Source organism: Aricia agestis, chromosome 5, assembly GCF_905147365.1.
Source record: "Aricia agestis chromosome 5, ilAriAges1.1, whole genome shotgun sequence".
NCBI classification, from domain to species: domain Eukaryota; kingdom Metazoa; phylum Arthropoda; class Insecta; order Lepidoptera; family Lycaenidae; genus Aricia; species Aricia agestis.
Window position 1 is genome coordinate 14,983,875 of NC_056410.1, and position 24,099 is coordinate 15,007,973.

Consider the following 24,099-nt stretch of genomic DNA (forward strand, 5'->3'; position numbering starts at 1 on the left):
GGAATTCCTCTTTACCCGCTCTAAAAATCTACATACAATATGATTTTTATATGTTTACCTGAGGCCTTTTACAGCGGCATAAAACGTGAGTAGGCTTTAATAAAAGTTACTACAGCTAATAAGCTGTATTCTGAAAATGAGTTTTTATACTTTGCCCGTATTAAAAGTGCATTTAGAGTTTTTACGTGAAGTAAACATACTGTTTTATACCGGATTTTTTACTAATGTACAAGTTTTTTACACTTACCTTTTATATACCTGAAAGGATATTGACTAAATTTTCAAATAGGTTTTAGATGATTTTTTCTGTTTAATGTTAGGTTTATATTTCGTAAAAAAAATCTATAAATAAAAGTTTCTCTGCGTTCTAAGAACCATAACTGATCAATTTATTTCACAATTATAAGAAATTGAATTGAAATCGACTTTAAGCTGCTCAATAATGTTTACTTTCATTGCATTAAATATAAAAGAGTAGTAACTATTGATTACCATAACGGTTCATCGCATCTTTGAGTTCAGTTAGAGCTGTTCACCCACATAAAAAACTAGGTCAGATCCATATTGAAAAAGTACGACTTAATATCAGTATCTTCTCTTTAGCCAAGAAGTTTTCTTTATCACTTCTTTACAATAACTGATCAAAATGTATGGAATTGACATAAAATGAGTCGTATATCGACTTCATTATATCGAACGCTTATGTCAATTTCATACATTTCGATCGGCGATTCTATAAAGAGGCGATAAAGACAACATATTGGCTAAAAGGCATGGTTCATCCGTAGTAGGCACGCGTGGGATGCTCTCGTATGACCTTCGTGTAAAGTAAAAGGTTCCATTATGTAACGACGTTGAATTGATAATGCGTAGATACCCAAAATATGAAGAATTGAAGATACTCGTAGTTCGAAGATAATGAAATTTTGACTTAATATTGTTTGGTCGTAAATGCCTAAAAATAGACTTCACTACTAACGACGAGTAATAAAGTATTGATGCGAATTATTATTATTTTTTTAACAAAAGATTGAAACCGACTTCCTATAAAACAATATTCTTAAAAATATGATCTAAAAAGTATGAAATAACTCTTAGTCTTCATTAGCACCTTTTTCGAAATTCGACTAAACCTCAACCAATTCTGTTCTCGACTCTCAATCGCTTGAAGTCGGTACTGGCTAATTTCTATGTCAAGTAGATATCTCTTTGAAATTTCACTTATTTGTAACATACGTTTAAGTTACTAGAAACAACTTCTTAATCGCCATTTGATTTTTAATAAATTTCAAGGATTTACCTGGACTGCTCATGGATCCTATCATCAGATCACCACTTTCGTAATTGTTATACAAAATTTAGATTATATCCTATACGACAACACAAGAATTTTAAAAATCGGTCCACAAACAGCGAAACAATCATAAAAAACATCAGCTGCGATGCAAAATATCATGAAGAGTACTAATAATTGCAGCATAATGTGATGACCCATGGTATAATTATGGTTGTGATGATGATGATTGTCTAGTTGATAATATATTGGCTTATGCTTTCAGTTGCTTAAACAACGCCAAAATCCCAGAACCAGTATCTATAAGGTTTCAAAAGTTATGTTGGGTATCTTCGGATCCAGGGTTTAATCTGGTGCGAAATCTTACTTTTTGGTAGCAATTATCTCAAATACTTCATAGAAAATCAAAATAACTATATGTTTCCATACAAATTTCAAGGAGTCCCCTCGATTCCTCATGGATCCCATCATCAGATCACCACTTTTGTGAACATGGTACCATATTCAAGCTAAACCCTACACACGAAGAATTTTGAAAATCGGATCATAAACGGCTGAGTAATCGTTGAACATACAAAAAAAGATACATACAACCTAACGTATTACCTCCTCCTTTTTGGAAGTCTGTCAAAAATCGTCTGTCTGTCTCTTCTGACACTTAATCAACTGTAGTAATTATGATGAAGTTCAGTGACGGGTCTTGGAAAAGGTCATAGGATAAATTTTGTGCCGATGAATCAAACAGATTCCGCGTGATAAACATTTAACATTTAATGAAAAGTTATTGGATCACACTTTAAGTGCATTATAATACGGTTGCTAACTTACCAACATTTATCTAATTAAGTGCATAATAAAAGTCATTGAAACGGCTTTTATTGGTTTATCAGTATGCATATTATAGCAGAACTACTGAACCTAGATTTCACAGAGTATTCCTATTTCAACACAATAACATGCTGCATGCATTAATGAGGAACGAGCATGATTGGCTGTTTAACAACAATGGAAATAAAATCGTATGTCAACGAACACTAGAATCAACAATACCATTGAGTAATTTAGTTAGGGACCCTCGGGAAATCTAGGCGTCGAGTGTAACGGGGAATAAAAAATACCCCTAATGTGTGTCTATGTTGTTATAAATTCGGCCACAATCGCGCGAAAATTGGTTTTAATTTGGTTGATAAAATGTTATTTTATTATTTTCAGTATTTTTTCATGAGTTTAAAACTAACCCTTAAATTAGGGTTACACGATCAGTGTGGCATCAGTTCAGTTCTTCAGTCTAACCAAGACTGACGAAAGAATGATCGTGTAACCGAGAGGTTGACGGACTAATATTTTTTTTATTATACAGTACTTTCATTTTGGCATCAGTCTGAGACTGATGGACTGAACTGAAGCCAGACTGACCGTGTAACCTATGTCTTAGGGTTGGGTAGCAATCCCCTGTGAATAGCATTTCTTTATAGCATAAAAACCTACGAGTAATAAAAACTAAGGAAATCGTAACTCCCATACTATTACCGTTTTAAATTTGGTTTCTTTTGATCGGTCATGTAACGTCAGCCTAGTACCGCTCAAGGTCATCTAAATATTGCAAATGTATTGAAATGTGTACCTAAGGTACACTTTTTTGACAAGTATTGTGGAGCATGTTTTTTGACGGAGTTACTTTTCCTTCGTTTTTATTATTCGTAGATAAAAACCAATAAATTTTAATGTATCTCAATGATGTTACTGCTACAACAGGTTCAGATATTCGTAATCTCCTTGCGAATAGTTTTTCCGACGCTCAAAGCTCTTCCGCAAAGTAGACAGAATTATAGAGTATGCCGACTGATGTTGAAATTTTCTAATTTGACGTATTATGACGAAAATCGTCGCTAGGGTTGTTAACTTGGTACCTACGAATTTAAAACTTTGACATATTCACTGGACGTGTTCCTCTTTGGTCGTATTGTTGTTTGTGTTTTGGCACATGCGATTAAAAGTTGCAGAATCCAATTTTGAAATCTTCATTTTAAATATTTAAAAATAAATTATATCAGCCAGCGCGAGGTACATTCCGTTCATAATCCTAGTGAAACCCGACGAATTTGACAGATATTGAAACCTGTCCGTTTCTTTGCAGTCGAACTACTGGTAGTTATGTCTATTGTGTCTTCCGATACACTTACTAACAAAAATACTGTTCACAATAATAATAATTGTTCTATTACTACTGTCACATCTAACTTTTTGACTTCATTAAGTATTTTGCATTCTAAAATGTAGGCTTTTAAATAGGTCACATAGTAGGAGATCCACGTATAAGTTGACCTTCTCCTATTTGCCACATGAGTAAGTTTTTTTATCAATAGTTATTATTTGTGTTAAAAGGTATTGCAAGTAAGTTCACAATACACGAATCTTAGACAACCAACTTTTATATGTATGTGATCAGAGAAAAATATCAAAATTCAATGCTACATTCAAATTCATTATTTACACGTAATATGAAATTGCATACTTAAAGCACACCCAAGGAGTCCAGGTCCGGCTAAAACTAGGCTTCCTTAAATATTAACAATTTAATCTTACTCCTGGCGAGCCTTCGGTTAAGCTCAGCATTCGTTTAATTTAGGTCAGTTGATTAAAGTTACGCTGAAAATTGTGGTAAGCGACCTTTTAAATTAATTCCTAAATGAATTCTAAATACGTAAGTTGCTAATTGGCACCGGAAAACGCAACTCCGACTGAAAAACGTAAATGAGGCAGATGTAAGAGCCAGCATTCTAATAAGCCGCAGCAAAATTACTTGTATTTCAATGGAACTAATATAACATGCACGATTTTAGTAGCGACTACCTATGAAGCTATTGTTAGTTAATAATATATTATAGAAAAAAAATCTGCTTTTGGTTACAGACGGTTTTAAAAATAATATTAATAATCATAATAATAATATTAATAATCATAATCATAATATGGACGTTTCACACCATGTCAGTCTGGCCCGGCCCGTGGTATTATGCACCTAAAAGAAAAATTTAGGCCCACTTGCACAGATCTCTGCAAATGGGCCAAAGTTTAAAAAAAACCCAAATGTAGATTATGTTTTGTACCATATAATGATAGAAATAGCTTAGTCGTTGCCACTAAAATCAAACAACATCTTAGATTTTTGGGCTCCTCCAAAAATGTTTTTCTGGCAATTTTTCTAAAGAAGCGTTTACATGAGCAACAATTGCGACACGAATGGACCGATCTGGAGCAATTAGTGGAGCAATATGGAGCAATTTAAATAAATTGCGGCAATTATTTCGGCGATATTGCTCCAGATATTTCATATCGCTCAATGTCGCCGATACGAATTGACGAATATCCGATGGGCTCGTGTATGACAGTATTGCCTAGTAACTAGTTGATGAAGTTGCACCATATCGCTCAATTGTATTATGATGTATTGCGCAATATTTCTGCTTGTTGCCGAAAATTGCTTGATGTAGTCGTGACGTCAAAGTTGACGAGAATTGACTGGAGTAGAGCAATTTTAGTTGCCCGTATAAGCGTACCTTTAGGAAAAGATTTTATGATGGTATTATGTCCCTAATTTCATATAAATTATTATGTAGCTATGATTCTAAATATTACATCTTTGAGGCACATAAATGCTCCGAAGCCGTTTCCTGAAAGATATTCAATTAACTGGTAATATTTCCTGCCACCACGGGTATGATATATTTGGTACAATGGATATTAATTGCTGAGATTATAATTTTATGTTGTGATTACTTACAGTATACCTACGTACAAGTATAATAAGTAATTACTAATTAGTAATAATTAACTAAATCCTTCTAATGGAAAGGATTTTTTAGAAAAAAAAGTTTTTTTTCAGTAATCAATGTTTTGTTTTTCGCCATTTCATATTCATAATAACTGGCTATTACTACATCATCCATCCTGGCTATAACTTACATCATCCAAACTCCACTACATAATACAAAACAAAGTTATTTTCCACTGTCTCTCCCAATATATTATGTCTGTAAAATCGCGCAACCGATTTTGATTAATATTTTTTCAAATAAATTGTAAAACATGTAAAAGGTCATAGGATCAAAGCGCACGGAAGTGGGCAGGCCTAGTTCCAGCAGGTACTCTTTAATGTGAAAAACTCTACAATTACCGTGGAATATCCTTTTTAGGCGGGTGGAGTCGTGGAGTCGTATAAATGCGAAATTGTTTCTGTCTGTTACCTCTTCACGCCCAAACCACTGAACCAATTTTGCTGAAAGGTATGAAGATATTTTGAGCCCTGGAAAAAGGACATAGGATACTTTTTATCCCGAAAAATTGTACGATAGTTGGTATTCGCCCGATAAACGAAATTTGGCGTGACAGAGTTGCGGGCGTCAACTAGTTTAGTAAAGAAAAAGGAAAAGAAATAATTAAAAGAAAGATTTAAACTAGGTTTCACTTACCTATTTTGGCGTGGGTGCAGGTAAAGGAGAAGACACTTATCAGTGTCAATATCAAGTTGACTGTCTTCATCGTGGTGGCTGACTTAGGTCATTTTCCAGGGAAATCTGCAAAAAATATTTTGAAATCAATATTTTATTTACAATATTTATAAAATTCATTTTTAAAAAGTAATAAAAAGAGTAAAATTTAATTGAAATAAATATTATATAATTTTCACACTCAAATATTTCTCTTGCTACACGAAGCTTTCTGACTTTTTTTCATTTTTACTAAAAATGGGTTATTTTAGTAAAAATGAAAAATATGAAAAGGAAATTGAAAGTGACAACAAATTCTTTGAAGCAAAAATTTAAAATAGTCCTTCACTGAGGTGTCCGTTACCTCATCCCCTTACTTTTATTTCCTTTTTCAATAAACAGTTTTTGTTCCACCGTTGCCACCGTTTTGGGCCATAAAAAACCTCTTGTAACCTCTTTATTTAGATTAATGTTTTTACCCCTAGCCTTACAGTGTTTTCGACTTTTATGTTGACATTCCAAAAATAGATGACCTTTTTTATCTAAACATTTTTTTACCCAAAAAATATATCATCACAAAGGTCATTTTATTCGATTACTTTATTTGTTAACTTGAACTGAAGTTATTTTACGTGTGCAAACCAACGCGTGGTTTATTTTGCTGTATTAAAAATGTCCACCGTCCTTTTAAAACAAAGAGCATAAAAGAATATAGTTCCATAAAATAAGATAAGTCACTTTGTAGTCGTGCTAAAATTCAACGTAAATAAATCATAAAAACAAATTCCTTTAATTTAAATTCTTGTATTATGAAGTTGAAGAAAAATATGCTAATTTTATTTCATTCCGTAACACTCATAGCGCAAACTTATTACCAACTCCAGTGTATTCTTCTATTAAAGTAAGCATAAGTTTTATCAGCTTAAAAAATTCATCAAGCAATAGAATAGAATATTCATTCCACATGTAGATTACGTTTGCCGTCGAACAATATTATTCATAAGACTAGAAAAACATGAAAAATGATCCATTTATCCCGTCCGATCTATATTATGCAGACGAAGAAGAATCCAATATCCTATGTAAAAATCTGGAATGGACCCAGAGGTAAATCGAATAAGCCGCGTATTGACCAAACGTTCGATAAAGCAAAGAAGTCTTTTGCATACACAAAGCGGGGATCTCTAATGTGTTTCGTTCGGCTACTTTCTAATTTATTACGTATATTTTGTTTTCGATGCAGAACTTTCGCATTATTGATACAAGCAAATATTGATCAATATTTTTTACAATTAACTTTTATTATCTAACAAGTTTTATGAGAAAGGCGCTATATGGAATTTCTAGAAAAAAGTCATCTTAAAGTTGATCGTGATTCAAATTTTTCGTTGGTTGTGTCATCTCACTGGATTACAAGAGCATAGAAATAGTACTCTGGCTCGGCACCATAAAACTCCAGTGTAGCCGGTTCATTACCGGCCAATCATTAAAAGAAGTACGGTATTATTTACTATTAAAACTCCAGTGTAGCATTGAACCGGCCAGTCATTAAAATAAGTATTATTTACTACTAGATGACGCCCGCAACTCCGTTGCGCCAAAACTCGTTTATCGCGGCGGAACCGTACATTTTTCCGGGATAAAAAGTATCCTATGTCCTTTCCCGGAACTCAAAGTATCTCCATGCCAAATTTTAGTAAAATCGGTCCAGCGGTTTGGGCGTGAAGAGGTAACAGACAGACAGACAGACAGACAGACAGCCAGACAGACACACTTTCGCATTTATAATATTAGTATGGATGTTATATTCTTTCTCTTGTGCAACTCAAGCAAACTATCATTAAGCCATAGAAGCTATAACCGTCTTCCCGAGACCTGAATCCCTAGACTCTTACACATTCATGGTACAATTCCAAGTTTGTTGCCGAGTTACCCGACTTGATTTTTAGTACGTGCGCTGTTATTTCCTTAACTTGCTTTGTATTTTCTTAGGGAGCCTGGATTGTGTTAGTTGTTCTTGATTGCGTTACTTCAATCTTTGTAAAACTTTATCTAACTCCAAACATCGCCTTAGGTATCTGTAACTTTGTTGTCTAGATGTTTAGTACTGTACAAGTATTCGGTGGTAAAAATTGGCTTTACAAATGAAATCTTACAAATTCTCTTAGTTGGTTAAAATTTTTATAATAATGGGATATTATTAAATGCACATCAGAATATTTTTTCAGCACACTACCTTTACTCCGCTAATAAACTGAATGCATACCAGAAAAACTAATGCTGATCAAAAAAAACAATTGAATTAACTGAACATGTCCTCCAAAAAAAACTTAAACATCATACAAAACGAGACGACCTTAATAACCGAATTCACACCAAAAATATGGTTCATACATCGGATATATTATTTGTAAAACTAAAATTTAAATTGTTTATCAAAAATACTAACTTACACTCTAAATTGGACAATCTTACAACGGAATTTCTAAAAACAATATCGAAAGGTGCACCACAATAAAATCAATTTCTATTATCAAAACAAGTCTACAAATTGACAAATCGTGCAACTTTATGATGAGATATGGTGAAAGATTTTATCATTCCAAAACTATATAATTCAAGGTTTCTTGATAAAAATTGAGAAAAATTATCAAAATTTAGTACTGTATTGTAATTGTATGGGTTAATAAATTTATTAATGATTCTTAAATAATTAATAGCAATGTTCGCCCAATACGACTTGATTGGGTTAGGTTAGATCGTGGTTATTTTTTGTGAACCACCCAGAAGTAGGAGCCCCGCGTAGCGGGTCTCCGTCGACTCACTCTGACTCGCTCTTTGCCGATTGTTTATTATTATTGTTTATAAACTGAGTTACCATTCACTATGCCAAAGTTTAGTCTATGTTAAGTTAGCACTTGATGATTTTTATGTGTTCTTAATTATTATATGAACATAACATATTAAATTGGGTTTTATTTAGAATAAAATATGATGTTCCTAAAAGTAATTTAGGTGCTGGTTTTCCTTTAAAAAGTTGTAGTATGTTTGTTGAACTAAGGAATTGTTAGATATACTATTTTAATAATAGTTATTCGTTCAGTATAACAGTTTTGCAAATAACTTTAAATAGTATGCTGAATTCGCATTATTTAGGTTGCATAATTGTGTGTGCAAGTCAGTATTTTTGGTGAAACTTTCAAATATTTTGATCAAGAAAAGGGAATATACAGATATTGATTTAAATACATGCCAATAATAATTAGTTATTTAGCTCATTAAATCCGTTTAACTATCATTTATAAAAATCGTATATTTTGTTTTTATTATATTATTAAACCGATTCTTTGCAAAGATTAATAGAATATTATAGACTATGATTGCGCCTTATACAGGGTGCAACTAAACTACCGCTTGCCCATACAAATCGAAAAAAAATGCAATTTCAGCACTGCTACTTTCAGAGCGAACTCTACACAGGGGACCCATACACTCCCTAAAGTATTATCATCTATCACTTAGTTTTATTACATTCTGTAGGTATACATATTTTATAAGCCGAAAGATTTCATTGAGTACAAAGTCGCCAAACATACTAATAGAATAAAATCAAGTTTTACGAAAAATAAAATTGTAAGAAAATAATATTATATAATATTATCAACAAACATGATATCAAAACATTGAAATTCATGTGAACATGCGAACAAGGAACCGGAATGAGTATTCTCGTAATGTAAATTAGATGTTGCCTTTGTTTCACGAATTTTTAACCACGAGGATGTTGGTTAGCCCCGCGAATACCTCCCATTGTGTAAAGTAGGTTATGAACAATTTCCATGAATAGAAAATACTTTAGAGAAAATCTCGAGTAACAAAAGTTGATTGTATCGGTTTCGTTACATAAAGACATCATAATAATAATGATAAGTAATATTAATATCTTGTTCTTATAAATAAAATGCATTTTTTATGAGGAATCGTAAAATATTTATAACACATAATATTATCAGCATCACTTAACATAGGGTAATATATATTATATCACTTCTAAGGTTAAACATTTGTCTTTCAGAAATCTTATATCTTTAAACGAGCAATTCTTGTATATATATTTATATATAATTGGAATCTCGGAATCGGCTCCAACGATTATCAAGAAATTTGGTATATAGGGCGTTTCGGGAGCGATAAATCGATCTAGCTAGAAATCATTTCTAGAAAAAAACATGTTTGGCTGAGAATGATGAGCTATATCTAAGGCAAGTGTTAGGAGTGCTTTTCGTGATACAATGTACATGAGATGCGTTAGTATGGCCTATTCTCAGACATGCGTTAATATACTACAGGTCTTTTCTGTTCAATTTTAAATTATATTTGGTTTCACTTTAGTTTAGAACATCTCGTCCAAAATAATACAATTTAGAGGTTTCGTTGTTCTAATTTTGGGTCCACGTAAGGTTTATTGAATTGTATAGCTCTTGTTTGGCATCGATAATAATTATTATGGGTATTTCATTACTAGTGTGGGGCATGCAAAATATATATATATATATATATATATATATATATATATATATATATATATATATATATATATATATATATATATATATATATATATATATATATATATATATATATATATAAAAATTTGGTCTTTCAGCGCTGCTACTTTCACAGTGAAATCTCTACAGGGAACACGTACACACCCTAAAGTATTATATATATATATATAATACTTTAGGGTGTGTACGTGTTCCCTGTAGAGATTTCACTGTGAAAGTAGCAGCGCTGAAAGACCAAATTTTTTTTTTCACTTTTGTATGGGCAAGGGCCCGAGCGTCACGAGTTTCCCCATACAAAAGTGAAGAAAATTTTTGGTCTTTCAGCGCTGCTACTTTCACAGAGAACTCTCTATAGGGAACACGTACACACCCTAAATTATTATCACTTGTTTTTGTTACACCCTGTATATATATATATATATATATATATATATATATATATATATATATATATATATATATATATATATATATATGTATAGCAAGCCGAGTTTTTTCAAACATTGCTCACCGTTAAAAACTCTTAAAAAGATATCTCTTGCCCCTCAGGCTGTTCACAATATTATAACAGGTATAGTGTATTATTATGATACCTGCAGTGCAAAATTCATACAATCTTTATGTTATATAAAATTGTTTAACAAAATTTCTTAGTTGACAATAAATTACATAAAAAAGGGTAGTGGAAAGCATTCAAAAAACGAAGCAGGGATCTATTTAAATGTATGGTTTGGTTTTTTTTTTGTTTATTAATTATTATTATTTTTTTTTTTTTTTTTAATGAAATAAGGTGGCAAACGAGCAAACGGGTCACCTGATGGAAAGCAACTTCCGTCGCCCATGGACACTCGCAGCATCAGAAGAGCTGCAGGTGCGTTTCCGGCCTTTTAAGAGGGAATAGGGTAATAGGGGAAGGTAGGGATGGAAAGGAAACGGAATAAGGGAGGGTAGGGAAGGGAATAGGGTAGGGGATTGGGCCTCCGGTAAACTCACTCACTCGGCGAAACACAGCGCAAGCGCTGTTTCACGCCGGTTTTCTGTGAGGACGTGGTATTTCTCCGGTCGAGCCAGCCCATTCGTGCCGAAGCATGGCTCTCCCACGTATCTGTTTCTTTTCGGTTTTTATGCATTATTGTACTCATAGGATTGTTATTAATTTACCTCTAAATGGTATTATTGTCTACTTGGAAAGTTATACATAGCATTGACTGTATAGTGCACACTATTACAATATTAATACTTCTTTACCAGGGAAGTGTTCTAAATAACCATATTATGCATTTTTATGTTACTAATATTATGTTGCAAATACTTATTCTAACTGTATAATGTGAACATACTGTCTACTCAAAAAATCTATTCTCTTAAAATATATTCATAATGAAAACTATTCTGATAACAACTATGGTTACAAATATTTAGCATATAAGTATTGCTGTGCTATGCAATTTATCAAACTTAGTTGTAACCAGCCATATTATATAACATTACTTGTTAGAAAAGATAAAAATGAAACTGTACTCAGTCCTAATATTGTTCTGTTCCTGGTCCTAACACACTTTAAAGAGTTTATTGTCAATTGCAATCACAGGAAGTATTTTTGTGGCGGGATCTCAAATAGTAATAGCTCAAAATTAAATCATTGTAACTTCAGATTTTCTATGTATGCTAAACATGTAAATGGTAACCTTTTTATTTTTATTAACTACCAAGGAAGTCTTACTGAGGGCTCTTTAAGATATAATATAGCATGTCCTCAAATAAACTGTGTACAAACAAAGAAATTAACATGTGGGCAGTCGACTAGTTTATGTTGTGTAATACTGTTGCATGGTGTAATGTACTTTTCTGCTAATTATAAAAATTGGTATTTGTGTATAGTCAGTAACCAATTACACAAGTTAGCACAGCCTCCCAGTGTGAGTATCCCGTGTTGTAGACAATGTAGCACCGGAAACATACTAGTAGTGGAAATCTCATCCTTTCTCATAAGCTTTAAACTTTTTTTTAATCATAAACAATTACAATTTTGGCAGTGACTGTCTTATGCACTATACGTACATTACATGGTCATGGGCTATTCTAACACAATATAATATCTTAAAGCTTTGTGTATACTTAGTTTATAAATTTCCAAAATCGAGCATTTGCCGGTTTTATCATGACATACTCATAGCATCATTTTTAAGAGTACATATTATAAAGAAAATTATAGCTCAGGCACTAATAAAATCTTCTGATTTACTTTGGTCCTGGTTTCCAGGAAGTAACAATATAGTAGGAGCGCAGATTGTAAAATTCCAAGACAAAACTAATGTACATCTCGGATTCTTGGTATGTTTTAGTTATGTTTATTGTGACTACTTAATTTCTGTTAGCCGCCACTGTCCTGTTGGTTGTTTAGGAACTATAGTAGTAATATCTTCAGAGAGATTAGCTCATGGCCCAGCTAGCTTGTTTTTTTTTTTTCTCTGTTCAATATAATGAATACACAGTACGCAAATGAAAAGGATAGGACGTTGCACATAGCCAACCTCCACTCAAACTCAGCTGAGGCTTCCAGTGAGATTATTTTTCTTGTAGACGATGCAACCTCAGGGACATGAGCTGTAAATATCTCGACTGTCTTATAGCCAATTACTTTTTAAGTAAAATTAATACATTTGTCATTAGTAATAAAAAAAAACATATGACTCTTAACAATTCAAATAAAGTTCTATCCTTGTACTATCAAAACTGCCGCGGCCTAAGAACCAAATTAAATACTATTTTTGTAAACATTTTATCACATAATTATTATGATATAATTATTTTGACCGAAACATGGCTGCATAATGATGTAGCCGACAGCGAATTCGTAGACTCTCGTTATTGTGATTTTAGATGCGACCGTGATCGTGTTGCCACGGGACGCCGGGACGGAGGGGGTGTACTTGTTGCGGTATTGCGCACATTAGGCGCTACGCAATGTATGCCAGAGCCCCCCGCAGCCTCACTTGATATTTCTCCTATTTTAGATTACTTGCTAATAGAGTTACGTCTTGGTAAAACTAAATACTTGCTAGGCGCCGCTTATATTCCACCAGCCGTTAACAATGACATTTACTTTGCACTTTTTAATGAATTAGTAAAAATTATACCAATAAAGTGTTATGAAAATGTTTGCTTGTTGGGAGATTTTAACCTGCCTCATATAGATTGGTGCATAAACGGGAATCTCAATAACATGATACCAGTAAATAATCTATATACGCCACCAAACTCACATCTTTTTACTTTCCAAATTGTGTACAGGTAAACTATCATAAGAATAGCATAAATAGATTGCTCGACTTATGTTTAACAAATATTCAAGAATGTAGAACGTACTCCGCGCCAATCACTCTCGTCCCGCCAGATGCGTATCACCCCCCTTTCTATGCCTTAATACCTGTTGACGATCACTGCTTCAAACCTATAACTACGCCTTCAACTACAAGATTATGTTTTAAAAGTGCAAATTACGAACAAATAAATAAGGATATCCTAGAAATCAATTGGCGTGAACAATTCAAAAACAAATCTTCTGAAAATTGTGCTAGGGTTTTTTATGAAAACATATATAATATTATTCGAAAAAGAGTACCATCTAAACGTGTTTCTAACAATAATTTTCCTGCTTGGTTCACACTAGCCTTAATACACATTTATAAAGATAAGAATAAGGCATGGAATAGATGGAAGCTACATAGAAACATATCAGACTATTCTATTTTCTCTTTGCTTCGAAAACGATTCAAGAAAGAATCTCAGATCTGTTACACTAAATATATGACCTCTGTAGAAAAAAATTCCAAATACTTCTGAAATTACATAAATAACCGTAAAAACCAGTCAGTAATTCCTACTAACGTACACTACAATAATATAAAGGCCAAACCCCCTCAGGAATTATACGTGGGAGAGCCATGCTTCGGCACGAATGGGCCGGCTCGACCGGATAAATACCACGTTCTCACAGAAAACCGGCGTGAAACAGCGCTTGCGCTGTGTTTCGCCGAGTGAGTGAGTTTACCGGAGGCCCAATCCCCTAACCCCTACTCTATTCCCTTCCCTACCCTCAACTATTCCCTTCCCTTCCCTTCCCTACCCTCCGCTATTACCCTATTCCCTCTTAAAAGGCCGGCAACGCACTTGCAGCTCTTCTGATGCTGCGAGTGTTCATGGGCGACGGAAGTTGCTTTCCATCAGGTGACCCGTTTGCTCGTTTGCCCCCTTATTTCATTAAAAAAAAAAAAAGGAAACTTGTAACCTATTCGCCACATTTTTTCAGTCGGTATTTCAACCCTCTGAAGTGGCAGACTCTTTTAATGTGGATAATATAACGGGAGAGGAGGGCGGACCTTCTAACGGCACTATTATCAGTGACATAAAACTAGAAGAAGGTAACGTCCTTAAGGAACTTAAAGCTCTAGACAGCACAAAAGCAGCAGGTCTCGATAATGTACCTCCGATTTTTCTTAAATGTACTGCAGAAGCTATATATGAGCCTTTGACAAATCTTTATAATAAATGTTTGGCAGAAGGCGTGTGCCCAACGGCATGGAAATCTGCCAGAATCACCCCAAGGGAGGCTCCAAAACAGATATAACTAATTACCGACCAATCTCGATACTTCCAACATTATCTAAATTACTCGAAAGGCTAGTACATAACTACATATACCCACTATTACATAGAAATATCCTTCAACAACAGCATGGTTTCGTCCGTAATCGCTCTACTGTAACAAATCTTATGGTTTATACCAATCAACTTTTTACAAATCTGGATTGTAATAAACAAACAGATAGTATATACACAGATTTTAAAAAGGCTTTCGATTCCGTCGACCATAAACTATTACTTGAAAAAATCGCTTTTAACGGTATCCGTGGTAATCTATGGAGATGGTTTAAATCTTATGTCACAAATAGGACGCAGAAAGTTATCATAAATGGGTACGAATCTAACTTTGATACTAATTTTATAACGTCTGGAGTGCCTCAAGGGTCTTACCTTGGCCCCCTGCTGTTCATCATCTACATAAACGATATTCACAAATGTTTCAAAAATTGTAAATTTCTACTATATGCAGACGACTTAAAGATTTATCGCACCGTTGATAATGCTGATGACCAGAGGGGGCTTCAGGAGGATCTTAACAGATTTGCTAACTATTGTGATGTCAATAATTTACAGCTAAGTTTAAATAAATGTAAAACAATCTCTTTTACCAGAAAACGTCGACCCATAATACATAACTACTCCATAGATGGCCATAATTTAGAAAAAGTTTTCACTATTCGTGACCTTGGGGTTATATTGGATGCCAAGCTGACGCTAGACATTCATGTAGATACTATTTGCAGTAAAGCTTTTAAGATGTATGGTTTTTTATTAAGAGCTAGTAACGATTTCAAACGACCTAGTACATATCTATATTTATACAAAACCTTAATTCGCTAACAACTAGAATATGCTTCATGTATTTGGGATCCGATGTACGCAGGATACTCACACTACCTAGAAAAAGTGCAGAAAAGTTACTTACGTTGTGTACAATATAAGTGTCGGTTAAACTACCTATCGTAACCTAAGTTACTAGAAAAATACAAATTACTAAACTTAAAATGTAGAAGAATGCAACTTCAGATGATGTTATTGTATGACATCTGCCACAATAAATATGACTGCATCGATATTGTAAATGACCTTAGTTACAGAGTGCCTCTCAGAACACACAAAAGAGCTTGTCGTGCTGCTTCTGAAGTATTTGCTACAAGATTATCACGTACTAATGCAGGCCTCCGTGCACCAACTAATCATATGCTTGCCTTATACAACAGACACTTTAACCATATAGATATTAATGCCAATAAAGCCACTGCTTTTAAAAAACTGCTCTCAGAGGAACTCTCTAAAATAAATATCACTAGTATGTAGTTATGTAGTTATCATGTAGTTAATTAAAATTACTTTAAATAATAACATATAAGGCTGTTTTTGATTTTTACATACTTATTACAAGATCAAAGCCAGACAACTAAACTAATTCTAGTATCAAATAAAACAAAAAGATTTACAGGATCTATCATAAGTAGTTGAGATTTTAACCTTGATTGATTAGCAGGCGGCACCCTAGCCCTACGACACTAGGTCTTGGGATCAGTGACAAGGACTACTGTAGAACATAGCAGGCGCAAAGTGTGTGACTGAAAGCGTACCAGCCGAGCCTTTGCACCTGCTATTTTATAGTTTTTTGATCGTCGTTTTTTATACATCAATTAAATCTAGTCAAAAAAACGAATCGCCCTAGATATATTATTTGTCTTTAATTCAGTGCAGAAAATATAATTTGGACATAGTATGGAAAATTCGTTTAAAGAAGAGGTAACTTTGGGATTTTTTTCTATCGAGTGAAGTTCATGATTTTGTATAATAGAATATAAATTCCACTGTGTTAGATCCTTTACTAATACATATATTTTTTTCAGAATTTAAATTACTATATTTTAGTGTCTACTGTCACTTTTAAATCTTGAAAATCGTCCGTTTCTGGGAATACAGGGCCTTAATCCCCACATACTTGTAATTAAGCTTTTTTGATGCGTCTTTGCATTGACGAAAGAGCTGCTTATTTTTTAAAGTTAAATGTTCATTTAAATAGATAATATGAAGAGTACCAGCAATTGATAATTGATTTGAGTTCAAGCCCCTGTTGGCGCGAAAAGCACTGATTATGTTATCTCTGATAACTGTTGTTGTAAGCTTGACAATAACATTCTTCGGGTGAGGATTCTTTTGGTCAGCATGCGGGACATGGTGGATAGACACTACATCAGATAGATTAACTGGATACTAATTGATCTCCTTACATATGCACTCGAAGAGGTGAAGTAGGTCCTCACTGCGACGTTCCAGGAGGTTTGAAACCTCAATGTTGCACTGCCTGGCCTGCTGTTCCATTGCAGAAATCTTGTTCTCGAGTTCGATCAAACATCTTTGGGACTCATTATGGTGGAAAGTTTTTTCTTCTATTGATTTAAGTCGTGTCTCCAAGTCCTTATCTGTCTCATGAGCAAATTGTAAGGATTTCTCCGTTTCAAGAAGCCGCTCATTCACCTCTGCCAATGATTTGTTTATTTTGACATTGTCCAACGAAAGATTTTGTGTAGTTACATTGAGTTTCTCAATAGTTTCAGTTAACTTTAATAGCTCTTGTGTTAGGGTCACACTCACCGCCGTTGACACGCACTTATTAATATTCATAGTAATTTTTTCGTTCATTGTGCTAAGATGTTGTTCCAGTTTGTTCTCTAGTGCGCTAAGCACATCGTCGTAGTCTAGCTGATGTTTGCGTTTTCTTGTGGGGATGTAGTCGCTATCAGGATCCCTTCCCAAGTCAGAATCCGACAGATAATGTTGTGGCGGAGTCCGTTGTAACGACATGGCCATTCTTGATGTTGTTTATTGTGCACTATCGGTGTTCACAGCCGCTCTTGAAATACCTATTTGGTGCTTTGGTGCTACTTTATTGTTATATTGAATGTTATACATACAATAATTTAAGATGCAGTTGAATTACAGGTCCAAAAAATATGGCGCTGGGGCGTCCGCCGCCAAGCGAGAAATCGTTGCCGGTTTTTGTCACTTATTCTGTGTTGAACAAGTAAAAAATTTGCTATTTATATTTTATATGAAGTTATTCACTTTGTTTTTATATTTTTATGTATGTAAATCTTTATTTATCAACATAAAATAATTTTAATTCTCAACTTGTTACAGAAGTAATCTAAGGCACTCGGTGTTGCCATCAAAAAAAAAAAGAGCTTGTTCTTCAAATCATTCAGAACAAGACTGCATTCATACCTCAACACCAAGTATTTTTGTGGGCTAATACACAAATACTTCACAGCGACCAAATAAAAACTTGTATAATACAGAATCATTGTATTAGGTGTTCATGATCCAAGTTGCACCGAAGGAGGTGTAATGCGAAGTTCGCGTGTCCAGCTGTATCATTTCCCACTAATTGCACGATAATGGCGCAACTGAAAAGCGGTTGAGATATTAAAATGGATGTTTTGAATATCATAAATTCATCATCATTTCTTGAAAGCCTTAATTGACACAAAGATAAGGTCTTGAAAGGCACTCTGATTTACTGGAATTATTCTATGCATTTTTAACGTTTCTGATATACAGGCTAAGTGGTGCATAAAAAGTCGTCGGCCGACATATACTTTCAAAACCTAACCGCGCATTGCTCGTTACTCGATCGGAAGAGCTTCATTTGGGTTTTGTCCCCAAGAATATCCTTAATACTTATTAAAATTCTTTGTTAGACTAGTATTTTGGATGACCTACATCCGACTATAATTATTATTTACTAGATGACGCCCGCAACTCCGTTGCGCCAAAATTAAATTTATTGCGAGGGAATCGCACATTTTTCCGGGATAAAAAGTATACTATGTCCTTTCCCGGGACTTAAAGCATCTCCATATCAAATTTCAGCAAAATTTGTACAGCAGTTTGGGCGTGAAGAGGTAACAGACAGACAGACACGTTTTCGCATTTGTAATATTAGTATGGATCTTGTCTCATGCCTACACAAAAGCCTTTGGCTACACCGCCGCTACGAGCGATACTGCTACGATGTAGCACGCTGTCTACGCCGTAGAGGTCTTGATATTGTATGACATTTTGGCACAAGTACTAGTATTTTATAGCACGTGTTTATGAAAAGTTACAAAATAAATTATTATTATTGAAATTGAATGAAATGAAAGCTGTATTATTAAAAAACATCCTAGTTCTATACGCCTTTGTACATAAGGAAAACCTTTTGCACTCGTAAACATTTATCTTTAAATATTTTATTTATTTCTTTAATACAATTACATAAATAAATGGTTGAAAGGTACGCAAACTTAATTAAATTACGTACCCACTTCAAGTAATCTCTTTTGAATGGTACTTAATATAAAATGCCTGCTCGTTTCGACGCGAAATATTTATCTTATATTACTCAATAAATTTCAACGATCCTTGTTCATTACCCTACCTCACTTGAGCGATTATAATTGTATTTATTATAATTACCATCATAAACCTATTACGCTTAGGTTAAACATATCTTGAGAGAAAAGACGATCTTGAAAAAGTTTGCACAAAAACTTCGCGTTGCGCCCGTGAGCAAATAATTTTGGTTATTCTTAATTTAAATGTAAAGATTGCTTAATAATAGACCTATACAAGATGTTAATGTAAACACCGTTATCCTTGAAACCATCAAATGAGCCCGTCAAAATGAACAACTTTTTCTGTGAGAACAATACTGGGAACTAAAAAAAATCCGTCTTCATAACCATACAAATTGCCGATCCGGGCATCGTATGGGTATGAAAACGGCTTTTTTGAGTTCCCAGAATTGTTCTCATAGAAAAATTTGTTCATTTTGACGGGCTCATTTGATAGTTTCAAGGATAACGGTGTTTACACTAACACACTGTATTATAATCACACCTTATTATATTTTACATCATTATTTCTGATTAATTTAATGAATTTAAAACTTTTTACCAATATACTGCTTGCGTTTTTAAATTTAATTTGTGATTATCGTAACAATTATTATTACGATGATCACAGTTTAAATTAAAAAAGCAACCACCAAAACATTCAAATTAAAATGGTATGTAATAAAATACAAACAAATGAACAAAGGCCAAGATTTTAAAAGTCTATTAAATCCTTGACAAGTTGAGAAATGCTCCGTGGAAGTCGGAGGGACATGTTTGCTGTACCGTATGACGTAATTCAGTGAGCCCGACGAGCCAGGATTTATTGTCTCTGAAGTATTCGACTGTCCCCCCGTCTATTTTTATCTATGGCTTCTTATAACGTCTGCAAGAAATGTGTGTGTGTCGGATATGGCATTATTTTTACAGATAGTAGCCCGTTTTGCCAAAAAAAGTGTTAAGTTATTGTAGAAGAAAAAAGGCTCTACGAGCTAGATTCTAACTCTAGAATCTAGCAATAGCTTAGAGCCTAAATTCCTTTTCAAAGACTTTAGACTTTTCTCTATAAAGACATGATAGTGGCGCTGGATATAGTGTATTTTTGTTTTTTTAGGGCCTGTTTCACCACTTCCTGATAAGGCTATCCACCACTTAACTTGACAGATGAAGTATGGAGAATCTGTCAAAAAAGTTGTTAATAATCTATTCGGCACTTTATCAGAAAGTGGTGAAACAGGTCCTTAAAATTGTCTACTAGTGCGATAGATAGTAAGTTTTACAATATTACAAAGAAACACTACAGTTTACAGACGCCATTATTCAAATAATTCTCCCTTTTCAAACTTAGTGAGTTTTTCAATGATTTTATTCTATAAGAAAATAATGGATCGTGCCGCGCCGCTTGAGAATTATTCACTTTAAATGCAATTATCGAATGGACTTGACTGAGAAAAGGTTTTACTGTCGATACTTCGGGCTAAATGCAATCCATTTGCTATGGCTATGTACGCCACTTAGAATGATCCTTTTAAGTCAAGCTACTCGATAATGGCTGAGGAAATTAACTGTTTCTAAGATAAGCTAAAAATACAACACAAAGGGCCTTATCACACTGGCAATTAGCGAGCGATTTAAAAGCGACACGACTGCGCAGCGCACACGCCGCGATGACGCCGCGATTGCGTGGCGTGCACGCAGCTTGCCTTCGGCGTTTTGGACACTCAGCAGCAAAATGGATTCTGACGTCACTCCCTAGACGAGTCTACTATATATAATAATAATCTGTGTAGACGAGTGTACAAAATGGCATCCACGCCACGCTGCGACGACGCTGCGCTGTCGCGACGTGCACGCCGCGCAATCGCGGCGTGTGCGCTGTGTAAAGGCACTTACATTCGATTACATAGTTAACTATGTAATCGAAACGTCAATATATCAACAATATACGTAAGATATATCAATGGTAGATTTTTTTTACTTCGCCTATTAACCTTGCTGAAATAATAAACAAAAAAATCACATAATTCAGCTTTCAAACAAAAACTGAATCGATAAAGCTTCTTCAATTTTTGAATATGTTCTTGATATTTTTATTCTGATAGGTTTTTTTTTTAATAAAAGTACTTATGAAGTACGTTTTGTATATTATGTCCTAGTCATCTGGTTGAATCTGCTATTTGATTTAATGACTAGCGAATTTATTGAATGAAACCATTTTATTTGAATGACTAAATGATAATTTATAACTCACCAAGTCGTTGACTGTGTAGGACTTAACGTCTAAACTAAAGGCCAACTCGTCAGGCCTTTAACTGTAAATTAAATGGGTTTATTCAATGAATTCGCTAGTCATTCAATCAAATAGCAGATTTAACCAGATAACTGCGACATGTATTATAATGCTTTGATTACTATTAGCATATTAATATTCGTAATTCGATTGCAATAGACAACTTTCCTGTATAACCACACACCCCCGTACCAAAACTACAAATCAAATTGAATAAAGAAAACCACGGGAAAATGTCGCTTTATTAAAATATCTCTCGTTTTAAATATACAATTGTGAGGACCGAAACGCTCTAAATATCACTGGTAACACAAAGCCAGCTTAATTTCGTTTGGCATTTTCTTTTGGTATTTCAAACCTTATTGGATTTACATTGTTTTTTGGATTCCTTTGTACGGCTAGAATTTTCAATACTCATTATGTGAATTCTGTTATATCATCAGCTTTAATTGAAGATGCTCGCGTTTCAAGGAAGGTATTTGTTTTATTTTGTATCACAAATTTCGTAGATTTTTTTTCAAGGGCTGTGCAAACACGTTTCAACTTATATCTGAAACCGAGTAAATTTAACAAAAACATTTAAAAGCACTATAATATTAAATAATTTGTCTGCAAATAAATAAACTTTTAGTCGGGTTGTTATAAAAATCTTGTATCGTTGTATAGTTAAGCTGAACAGTTTGTTTCTTTGTCTGGATCGAATAGACTCCAAGACTACGGTGTCGATTGTAATAAAATTTGGCAGAGACAAAGTGAAGACTATGTGGAAAATTAATAATAATTATATACTTAAATAAAATTAATAAATTACTAGTAATTTTCCATATTTTTAGAAAAAGATGGCCCCGTGCGAGTTTCTTACGCCGGTTCTTTTCGCCGGGTTAGTTCCCGAACCGGTGGTAGGCATCTGTGTAGCCCCGACGTTCCGAGAATATTTGAAAATAAATATTCTGAATAAAAAATGTTGAGTTTGAGTTTGAATGTTCGGTTGCCGCCGGATACCGCATGCAACTGCGAGTTATTAATTTATTATAAGGGGTCGTCTAGATATAATATATATTTTTTTATGAAATAAGGGGGCAAACGAGCAAACGGGTCGAATGATGGAGAGCAACTTCCGTCGCCCATGGACACTCGCAGCATCGAAGAGCTGCAGGTGCATTGCCAGCCTTTTGAGAGGGAATAGAGTAATAGGGGAGGGTAGGGAAGGGAATAGGGGAGGGTAGGGGATTGGGCCTCTGATAAACTCACTCACTCGGCGAAACACAGCGCAAGCGCTGTTTCACGCCGGTTTTCTTTGAGCCCGTGGTATTTCTCTGGTCAAGCCGGCCCTTTCGTGCCGAAGTATAACTCTCCCACGTCAGATTATTATGTCTGTTAACGTTACCTGGCGTTATGCTAAGTACTCACATACGGTTTTGCTCGATCGAGCTATAACGTCGAGCAAAACCCGCGGCTCGGGCTCTCGTCCACACATTCAGCATTGCTAGATAGTTTTATTCTAAATCGATAAGTATATTAATTCATTCCGTCAATCCGGCTCGATCCGGTTCCATCAATCGTTCAAGCGGCTCGATGCGAGCCTTCGAGCTGTGGACCGCAAAACTGACAACTACTGACGAGTTGTCAGTTTTGCGGTCCACACAGTAATTATTACTCGCTTTGGAGTAAAACTATCGAGTAAAACCGTATGTGAGTACTTAGCATTACAGGGACATCATGTCACGACATAAAATTCACCCATCACAAGGTCCCAATATCACAGCAAAGTCACATTTAATTTGGACCGAGCTTTAAATTCCCCCCTGTTTGATGATATTCGAAAACACACATTGGATTAAAAATAAGTAATCACCAAAACAAAAGTGTATTGGAAAACAAATCTTTTCGCATATTTATTAATCTCTCTGCAATCAATCTGTATAATAAAAAGGCAAGGTATTGGTATTGGTTTGCTTTCTGTATGCACACGATCAACATGACCTGTTTGTTTTTTGTGCTTTGATATTTACCCCTTTTGAACTGAATCCGATAGTAAATTAAACATTCTTTTAATGACGTAAATTAGATTCTATTTGTAACGGTAACGTTTAATAAAATATTTTGGTTAAATATATCTCTCTCTTCTTTGAATGCAGTGGCGTAAAAAATGTAAATGAATTACTGAGATAAAATATTAACATTAATTACTCATGCATACTGCATACTGCATCATCATCATCATCATATCAGCCTATAGTCGTCCACTGCTGGACATAGGCCTCTCTCAATGAACGCCAAGATGACCGATCTCCTGCTACTCGCATCCAACATGGGCCTGCAACTAAGCGGAGATCGTCACTGCATACTGCATACTATATTATAATTATTGTAATGCAGTTTTAACAGAAAATATTAATATTATCATCTGTTT

At 34.4% G+C, this 24,099-nt stretch overlaps 2 protein-coding genes across 2 annotated transcripts in view; both read right to left on the reverse strand.

Annotated features, from left to right (window-relative positions):
• Positions 1 to 24,099, reverse strand: part of LOC121727035 (acid sphingomyelinase-like phosphodiesterase 3a) — an 87,980-nt gene that overhangs the window by 54,441 nt on the left and 9,440 nt on the right. The window contains exon 2 of the mRNA XM_042114714.1: positions 5,767 to 5,871. Coding sequence (XP_041970648.1) covers positions 5,767 to 5,836 — 70 coding nt within the window. The 5' untranslated portion in view covers positions 5,837 to 5,871. The remainder of the gene's footprint in view (positions 1 to 5,766; positions 5,872 to 24,099) is intronic.
• On the reverse strand, positions 17,232 to 17,828 carry LOC121727129 (major antigen-like). Its single transcript, XM_042114808.1, has one exon. The coding sequence runs from the start codon at positions 17,826 to 17,828 to the stop codon at positions 17,232 to 17,234; it is 597 nt and encodes a 198-aa protein (XP_041970742.1).